The sequence below is a fragment of the Eptatretus burgeri genome, chromosome 6 (genome assembly GCF_056783735.1).
Source record: "Eptatretus burgeri isolate ZD-2024b chromosome 6, Ebu_testis_v1, whole genome shotgun sequence".
NCBI classification, from domain to species: Eukaryota; Metazoa; Chordata; class Myxini; order Myxiniformes; family Myxinidae; genus Eptatretus; species Eptatretus burgeri.
The window spans coordinates 100,283,314-100,293,313 of record NC_140966.1 but is presented as its reverse complement, the minus strand read 5'-3'; the positions used below and the strand labels follow the sequence as shown (position 1 = coordinate 100,293,313).

The 10,000-nt window shown below is 42.6% G+C and overlaps 1 protein-coding gene across 2 annotated transcripts in view; it reads left to right on the top strand.

The window, feature by feature from the left end:
- The window catches only part of LOC147025455 (interferon-induced protein 44-like), a 132,224-nt gene that overhangs the window by 62,801 nt on the left and 59,423 nt on the right, over positions 1-10,000 (top strand). For both annotated transcript variants that reach the window (XM_085886448.1, XM_085886450.1), the window contains one exon: positions 6,668-6,814. In XM_085886448.1, coding sequence (XP_085742574.1) covers positions 6,668-6,814 — 147 coding nt within the window. The remainder of the gene's footprint in view (positions 1-6,667; positions 6,815-10,000) is intronic.

The following is a 10,000-nucleotide window of genomic DNA, read 5'->3' as shown; positions in this document are numbered from 1 at the left end:
TTCTGACAAAGTGAAGAGCTTCCTGTCAAACCTCGACTCAGATTCTGCAACCGGTCCAGACGGAATCAGCCCACGTGTCCTCAAAGCCTGCTCTTCTGCTCTTGCTCACCCTCTCTCTGTTATATTCACCCTCTTATTTGCTCAAGGTCATCTGCCATCTGCTTGGAAATCAGCAAACATTACTGCCCGACACAAAAAGGTGCAAAAACAGATCCCTGCAACTACAGACCAATCAGCCTTCTTCCAGCAAGGTTATGGAATCCATCATCACTTCAGACATTAAATCTTTCCTCTTCTCCAATGGTCTGATTTCCGAGCATCAATTTGGTTTCAGACCAGGTCACTCTCCCCTGGAGATGTTGCTTCTGCTCTCCCAACAATGGATGGAGGTCCTCAATGCAGGACATGAAATCAGAGCCCTATCCCTCGACATATCACATGCTATTGGCATGGTCTGGCACCCTGCTCTGATCACAAAACTCTCTTTCTATGGTACCATCTGTCATCCCTCAGACGGGCAAGCAGCAGTTTCTTCTCTCACTGCAGATCTGGGTAAAATGACAAACAAAAAAATCCAACACGTGGAACATGTCTTTCATTCTGGAAAATCTCACACTCTCACTATGTCTCTCCGAAAGGACCATTTGAACCCCCCCCCCATCCAATTTCTCAACAATCCTCTGGAAGAAGTCCTTTCTTTCAAGCTTCTGGGTCTTACTATCTGCCATGATCTTTCCTGGGAAAGCCACATTTCCAACTTGGCCTCCAAAGCCAGTCGCTGACTGCGATTCCTCCCTCGTGCAAAGTCCTTCCGCAGCCCATCTGAGCTCCTGACCACATACAAAGCTTTCGTCCACAGCCTTATGGAGTACTGCTCTCCCCACTTTACTGGTGCTCCTGCCTCCCACCTTTCTTGGCTTCACGCTGTGGAAACCAAGGCATTTCGGATCATTGGCATCTCCCGCGATGAGGCTGAGTCTTTGGGCCTCTCACTCTCTCACCGTCGGCACGTCGGTGGTCTTTGTCTTCTACCGTCTCCTCTCTGGTCTCCCCCCTCCCCTCCTCTGTGCCTGCGATTTTTTTTTTTTCCCGCCTTTGGAATAAACTTCCTCACTCTGTTCAATCCCATTCTCCCCTCCAGGTCTTCAAAACAGCTGTTCACCACCACCTCTTGTCGTCCCCCTTCCAAATCCACGATCTTTTCTACCCCCATTAATCCACCCCAAACCCACCTCCTTCAGTCCCTGCTTTCCTTCCTGAAAGTCCCTGTAATGTCCATCTTGGATACCCCATGTTCCCCGCTCCATTCCTCTCCCTTTCAAAGATCTCCTAATGTATCTGTTCCCCACTGTTTTGCCCTTCCTATTCCCGCCCCTCGTCTCGTGCCCCCCTTGCTGTGCGTTGTGTGTTAGCTCTCATACGAGCCTCGGCAAGGTATACAAAAAAAAAAGTTCGAATTGTGAACATACCCCGTGGAAGTTCATTCGCACAACTCTCAGGTATGCGATAGCATGGACGACAGATAGTTATGAGATTTGGTAAGATTTTCATCGCATCAGAACAAGAAACCAGAACACCTCACAAGAGTGAGGCAAGAGTGAGGCTAGTTTCATATCATCATTGACGACTTAATTTTACGTTGGGCAATTTAATTTTTTTTTTTTTTAATAACAATTTTGAGAAAATGGGCCAAAAGGGCCAGAATCACACTTTGGGCTCAGTTAATGCCTGGGGAATGATCTCGAGAATATACCTGTCCAAGTTCGGTTCGGTTCCATCCACTAATAACCGATAAATAACAATTTTAAGAAAATGGGCCAAAATGGGCCGTTTCTCGGCCCGAAGGGCCACAATCGCACTTTGGGCTCAGTTAATGCCTGCACATGTTTCAAGTATATGCCCGTCAATTTTCATCGAATTATGTTCACGAATAATGGAGAAATAGACGTTCAAATGAACTATACACAAGAAAAGGGAGAACGTGAGCGGCGCTTAGACCCCGTGGAGTGGAAGACCCCACGGGTTAAAAAAAACCCTCAAAAATAATAAAATCTTGTCAACTGAGAAGATCGATGTGTTCAGAAGGGTGTGTTCCATAACCAATCATATTGCAGAGCGCTCACCAAGTGGCTCGCTTGATTTTAAGCACTGAAGCAAGCACTGCAACAAAACGGTTGGTAAGGAACAGCTGGCTTGGCAAGCGATAGCAAGCTGATTGGTCGCGGAAGAAAACCCCAATGGATAGGATAAAGACTTCAACCAAGACGTCGCTGCCAGAGCTTTGGAAACCAGTGCAGGATACGGATTTTGGATGTTGCTGATCATCAATGTCACCAGAAATCAGCCACGACTTAACGGAACTTGATAACTGGTTATAATATTACCGATAGATGTGTGGACCAGTAACTGTGAGCCGGTACACCGCCCATGTGTAAGTAGATATAATTTTCTCCATATTATTCTCTGGCGAGTATTAAACAAAGCTTATGAACCTTAGGAATATGGTTATGCATCAAATAGAGGTCACAGTTGGGCCGTAAATGTGTCGGTGGCAATATCACACTTGAAACCATTGCCATTCGAGGCCTCAATATCGGCTTTCAACAATCAATATACAGTCCACATATAATGTGATCATGGCTCGAGAAATTGAAGAGACAATGGGAATTCATCATTCATGCATAAAGACTCCTGCAAGCAGTTTTGTTCGCTAAAGATCGTTACCCTGACTTTGAGGCCTAGCAAGTCAAGACGCCACTGATCTGTTTGTCTGAGTGGGACGCGATAAGTATAAAATGCCTTAATCACGTCGAGTTTCCTCTAAACTTCTTCCAGTCTTACAGCGACTGCTGAAAAATGTAACTGCACGTTGGACTGAAACGTTTGTGGTTATTTTAATTTTTAGCTCACCTGGATTTTAGTCTGGGGAGCTTATGCAATTGAGGAATGTCCCGTGGTGAGACAGGCAGGCAGTCAGTCAGTTACAGTCAGTCAGTTACAGTCAGTCAGTCAGTCCGTCAGCACTTAGTCATTATCGCTTGAATTAATGCTCGCTTCAACGAAACACGATTTTCATGAAAATTGGCCACAAGCTTCATAGCTGATGCCTAACGAAGATGTATTGACTGCATCAAAATCTGCACTCATTCAATGGGTCTATGGGGGGGTTGGACCCCAACTCCCCACCAAAATAGGTATTTGCCCTCTCTTCTCCAAAACTGCACAAACAATTTTGATGAAACTTGACCATAACCTTCATCATCAGTGATGTACCAAAGTGGATTGACTGCTTCAAAATCTGCACTCATTAAAGGGGTCTAGGGGAGAGGGATGGGTTGACCACACAAAATAGGTATTTGCTCTCTTCCTGGAAACTACACAAACAATTTCGATGAAACTTGACAACAACCTTCATCACCCATGATGGACCAAAGTTTATCAACCACATCAAAATCTGCACTCACTAAGGGGTCTCCGGTGGGGGAGGAGAGGGAGAGGTTGACCCCACAAAATAGGTACTTGGTCTCTTCTTGGAAAATGCAGAAACAATTTCGATGAAACATGACTACAACCTTCATCACCCACGATGTACCAAAGTTTATTGACTGCATCAAAATCTGTGCTCATTAAGGTGGTCTGCGGGAGAGTTTTTGACCCCCCCAAAATAGGTATTTGCTCTCTTCTCTGAACTATACACACAATTTCAATGAAACTTGACCACAGCCTTCATCACCCATGATTTACCTGAGCTTGTTCACAGCATCAAAAAATTCAGATCTGCACTCATTAATGGGGTCTATGGGTGGAGGGGGAGGGTTGACTCCCCAAAATTGATATTTGCTCTCTTCTCTGAAATTACACACAATTTTAATGAAACTTGACCGCAACGTTCATCACCCGTGTTCTCCAAAATAGTATCGACTGCATCAAAACCTGCGCTCAATAGAGGTGTCAACGGGAGGTTGAGGTGGGGGGGTTGAACCCCCAAAATAGGTATTTGCTGTCTTCTTTGAAACTACACACACAATTTCGATGAAACTTGTCCACATCATTTATTACCCATGATATACCAAAGTTTGTTCACTGCATTAAAAAAAAATCATGGTCTAAGTGGATCTGCAGGGGAGTTGTGTGACTTGCTCCTGATACAGGTGTGCTTCTAGATGCGCGGTCCTATTTTTGCAATTATTGTGCTGAAGTAGACAGTGTATAATTCTTCTTCCTCTTTCGGCTTGCTCCCGTTAGGGGTCGCCACAGCGGACCAACTGTCTCCATTTCGCTCTATCCTCCACATCTTCCATTGACACTCCAACCACCCGCATGTCCGCCCTCACCGCATCCATGAACCTCTTCTTTGGCCTTCCTCTTCTCCTCCTGCCTGGCAGCTCCATCTTCAACATCCTTCTCCCGATATACTCCGTTTCCCTCCTGTGCACATGTCCAAACCATCTCAATCTCGCCTCTCTCACTTTGTTTCCAAACCGTCCTACCTGCGCTGTCCCTCTAATACACTCATTTCTTATCCTATCCATCCTCGTCACTCCCAACGAGAATCGCAGCATCTTTAACTCTGCCACCTCCAGCTCTGCTTCCTGTCTTTTTGTTAGCGCCACCGCCTCCAAACCATACAACATAGCTGGTCTCACTACCGTCTTGTATACTTTCCCCTTCACTCTTGCAGCTACCCTTCTGTCACAAATCACTCCTGCAACTCTTCTCCACCCACTCTATCCTGCCTGCACTCTCTTTTTCACTTCTCTCCCACACTCTCCGTTACTTTGGACAGTTGATCCCAAGTATTTAAACCAATCCACCTTCCCCACCTCAACTCCTTGCAACTGCACCATACCACCACCCTCCCTCTCATTTACGCACATGTACTCCGTCTTACTCCTACTGACTACCATTCCCCTTCTCTCCAGTGCGTTCCTCCACCTCTCAAGGCTCGATTCAGCCTGCTCCCTACTCTCCCTACAGATCATGATGTCATCCGCGAACATCATGGTCCATGGAGACTCCAGTCTGATCTCGTCCGTCAACCTGTCCATCACCATTGCAAACAGGAAAGGGCTCAGAGAGTCGATCCTTGGTGCAATCCCACTTTAACCTTAAACCGGTCCGTCATTCCTACCGCACACCTCACCGCTGTCACACTGTCCTCATACATATCCTGCACGATCCTCACATACTTCTCCAACACTCCCGACTTCCTCATACAATACCACAACTCCTCTCTTGGCACCCTATCATAAGCTTTCTCTAAATCCACAAACACACAATGTAACTCTTTCTGGCCTTCCCTATACTTCTCCATCAACATTCTCAAAGCAAACATCGCATCAGTGGTGCTCTTTCCTGGCATAAACCCATATTGCTGCTCACAGATCATCACCTCTCCTCTCAACCGAGCTTCCACTACTCTTTCCCACAACTTCATGGTGTGGCTTAACAACTTTATCCCTCTGTAATTTCCACAGCTCTGCACATCACCCTTATTCTTGAAAATCGGAACCAGCACACTTAATCTCCACTCCTCCGGCATCCTCTCACTTTCCAAGACTTTATTAAACAATCTGGTTAACAACCCCACTGCCATCTCTCCTAAGCACTTCCATGCCTCCACTGGTATACCATCTGGGCCAACCGCCTTTCCACTTTTCATCTTCTTCATAGCAGTCCTCACTTCATCCTTACTGATCCACCCCACTTCCAGATTCACTATCTCCACCTCTTCCAACCTTCTCTCTCTCTCATTTTCTTCATTCAGCAGCTCCTCAAAGTACTCCATCCACCTTCTCAACACACTCTCCTCGCTCGTCAGCACATTCCCATTTGCGTCCTTTATCACCCTAACCTGCAGCACATCCTTCCCAGCTCGGTCCCTCTGTCTTGCCAATCGGTATAAATCCTTTTCCCCTTCTTTTGTATCCAACTTCTCATACAGCTCGTCATATGCCTTTTCCTTGGCCTTAGCCACCTCTCTTTTGCTTTTCGACGCCACTCCTTGTACTCCTGCCGACTTTCTTCATCTCTCTGACTATCCCACTTCTTTTTGCCAACCCCTTCTTCCTTATACTTTCCTGTACTTCCTCATTCCACCACCAAGTCTCCTTATCTTCCTTCCTCTGTCCAGATGTCACACCAAGTACCTTCCTAGCTATCTCCCTCACAACTTCTGCTGTCGTTGCCCAATCATCCCACCCATCTTTACCACCATCCAATGCCTGTCTCACCTCCTCCCTAAATTTCACGCAACAGTCTTCCTCCTTCAGCTTCCACCATCTGGTCCTTGGTTCAGCCCTCACTCTCTTCCTCAACCTCACCTCTAAAGTCATCCTACAGACCACCAATCGATGCTGTCGAGCTACACTCTCCCCTGCCACAACCTGACAGTCACTAATCTCTTTCAGGTTGCATCTCCTACTTAAGATGTAATCCACCTGTGTGCACTTTCCTCCACTCTTGTATGTCACCCTGTGTTCCTCCTTCTTCTTGAAATACGTGTATAATTGTATCACTGATAATGCAGTACGATTTCATTCCTTGTAAATCTGTCTGCCTTTTATCAGAACATAGTACAAAACTGACAATTGATTGATGATACAATTCAAACAAAGCACTGGATATACAACCTCATTTCTCAATAATATTACTTTTTCTTCCACAGTTTCGCTTCTGGAATATTAAACCGGTTGAAGGCAAGGCTCTACCCGTGCGACTTTGTGATACCATGGGCTTGGAAGAAACTGACAATGGGATTTCTGAAGAGGACCTTATCAGCACCATCAAGGGACACATTCGCAAGAATTACATCGTATGTTTGGTGTCATGTTGTGTTTTGCATTTTGAAGTGTTAAGACTCAAGAAAACTTTCCAAACCTCAAACAATACATTCCGAAGACGATGCGACACTTTCCATTCAACATATTAAAAAATAATTAACAAATAATTTTGACCAGTCATAGTGTGTGATGACTTCTGTGGTTCCTGCTGCTTCCTTGCTTGATACTCAGCCTTTTCGAAGAATATAGCAGACAAACAATGAGAGGTTAGGAATCATTACACAGGCTTTCTGGTCAGAATGGCCTCCTCCAATGAAATTCCATGGAAGGAACTCAAAGTATAATCAATAAATATTATCAAATGCCCACTCGGATTGTGATGAAAAAATTATGACTCGAAAGGAGAGGATGGAAACCTGGATTTAAGGTGCTTGGATGAGAATACCACCATCTCTGTCTTGTATTAGTTTCTATAAATACACCATTGCGAGTGTTGCTATTTATAACATTTGCAGAATCCGACAATACGGTACAGAGGTAATGCACTTACCTTTCAGCTGTTTGACACAGGTTCATTACTAATCTGAAGATAAATTGTTGATTTGTTGATTCTCAGCCACCGTGTTGCATCACAAAGTGCCCCATCATTAAGAGACATTAAGTTGTGAACCCATTCCGAGCGTTGTTTGTGGACAATAAACATCCCACATTGTTTTTCGTAAAGAGTGGTGAGTTATCATTAGCACTCTCACCCTGGCCATCTTCCAAATTCCTGCCCTAACTGGAAAGGCAAAGAAAAACGACACGATGCAAAATGCTGACCTCGTCTTGCTTCTGAAGGCTATTGCATTGACAAACAGGTAGAACTTCAAATAAAATCAAAAGATCATTGATTGAGGTTTGTGAATCGTGGTGGAACAAGGAGAATTTAAGGTTTCTGGCCATGATCTTTCATCAGAGCAAAAGAGAACGATCGTGTCTCTCAGATTCAGAACATGTATGAATTAATGTCTGGGCATGATGGCGTCAAATTATTTTTGGATTGGAGAAAATTTGGAATAAAATATATATTATGGAACAGAACAGAACAGGATTGTGTATACTTTTGTGAACTATTATTTACTTATATTTACCTCACCATCTCCACGAGCAACACGCAACTTTGAATTATTAATTTTTTTATTCACACTACCATCGACACAACCAACACATAATTTTGAATTATTAATTTCTTTAAACACACTTTGTTTAAAGTGTGTTTCTCTCATCTCCACGAGCAACATGCAACTTTGAATTATGAATTTTTTATTCACACTTTTCCATCGCCACAAGCAACACACAACTTTGATTTATTAATTTTTTATTCACACTTTACCATCGACACCACCAACACATAACTTTGATTTATTAATTTTTTATTCACACTTTACCATCGACACCACCAACACATAACTTTGATTTATTATTTTTTTATTCACACTTTACCATCGACACCACCAACACATAACTTTGTTTTATTAATTTTTTATTCACACTTTACCATCGACACCACCAACACATAACTTTGATTTATTATTTTTTTATTCACACTTTACCATCGACACCACCAACACATAACTTTGTTTTATTAATTTTTTATTCACACTTTACCATCGACACCACCAACACATAACTTTGAATTATTAATTTCTTTAAACACATTTTAACTCCTCCACGACCAACATGCAACTTTGAATTATTGTTTGATCCACACTTTGCCACCTGCACGACCAACACATAACTTTGAATTATTGTTTGATCCACACTTTACCATCTCCACAAGCAACATGCAACTTTTAATTATTAATTTTTTCTTTCACACTTCACCACCTCCACGAGCAACACACAACTTTAAATTGTTCTTTTTTTAAACACATTTTGCCATCTCCATGACCAACACACAACTTTGAATTGGTTTTTTTTATTCACACTTTGCCATCTCCATGACCAATACACAACTTTAGATTGTTATTTTTTTTAACACATTTTGCCATCTCCACTACCAACACACAACTTTAAATTGTTATTTTTTTAAACACACTTTACCATCTCCATGACCAAGACACAATTTTAAATTGTTGTGTTTTTTAAACACATTTTGCCATCTCCATGACCAACACACAACTTTGAATTATTTTTTAAACACACTTTACCATCTCCATGACCAACACACAACTTTAAATTGTTATTTTTTTAAACACACTTGACCATCTCCATGACCAACACACAACTTTGAATTGTTTTTTTATTATTCACACTTTACCATCTCCATGACCAACACACAACTTTAGATTGTTATTTTTTTTAAACACATTTTGACATCTCCACGACCAACACACAACTTTGAATTGTTATCTTGCCAAAACGAAGTTTTTGCAAGATATGTTGGTCAGCTTGTATGTTTTTTTTTTAATCTTGCCAAAACGAAGTTTTTGCAAGATATGTTACTCAGCTTGTATGTTTTTTTGGTTTTTTTTGTTTGTCTGTAATCACGAATAAAAAATTCTGCAGAGCACAGTTATCATCGGAAATTTTTGTAACTTCGCATATCAGAGGCCTATAGAGGTCCCTTTCAGTGCATAAAATTTTGAAGGTCAAGGTCAAAGGTCAAGGTCACTTTGGCGCAAATCAGGGGAGTCGACGAAACCCTTATTTTTTGAATAATTTTGATCGGATCGTCTTCAACCTTCATGGGAATATAGTTCATGGTCTGGCGCTCAGCTGATTAATTTTTGGTGGCGATTGGCCTTGACCTTCATGGTTAGCGCCTCAGGTCAAACATATTTGACCCCAAGGTCAAATTTTCAAGTTTTAGGAACCATATCGTGTCGTACCTCAAATTGAACACCTCGATGAGTGCTTTCTATATATGTCAAGCTTGAGACATTATGACGTCATTTGGTGATGTTATGAGGCAAAAGCATATTTTTCATGGTTACTCTGTAGAACGATTCTCATCGGAATCTCTCGTAGGCAGATATTCCTCAAGGAGTCGTTCCTGGTGGATAGCAGCTCTGTTCACCTCAGTGTGACCTTAAAGAAGTCACACGTGGTCACCTTTTGGCAAGATACGGGTCACCCTGAGGGTGACATTGGTTTATTTTTTTTATTATTCACACTTTACCATCTCCATGACCAACACACAACTTCAAATTGTTATTTTTTTTAAACACACTTTA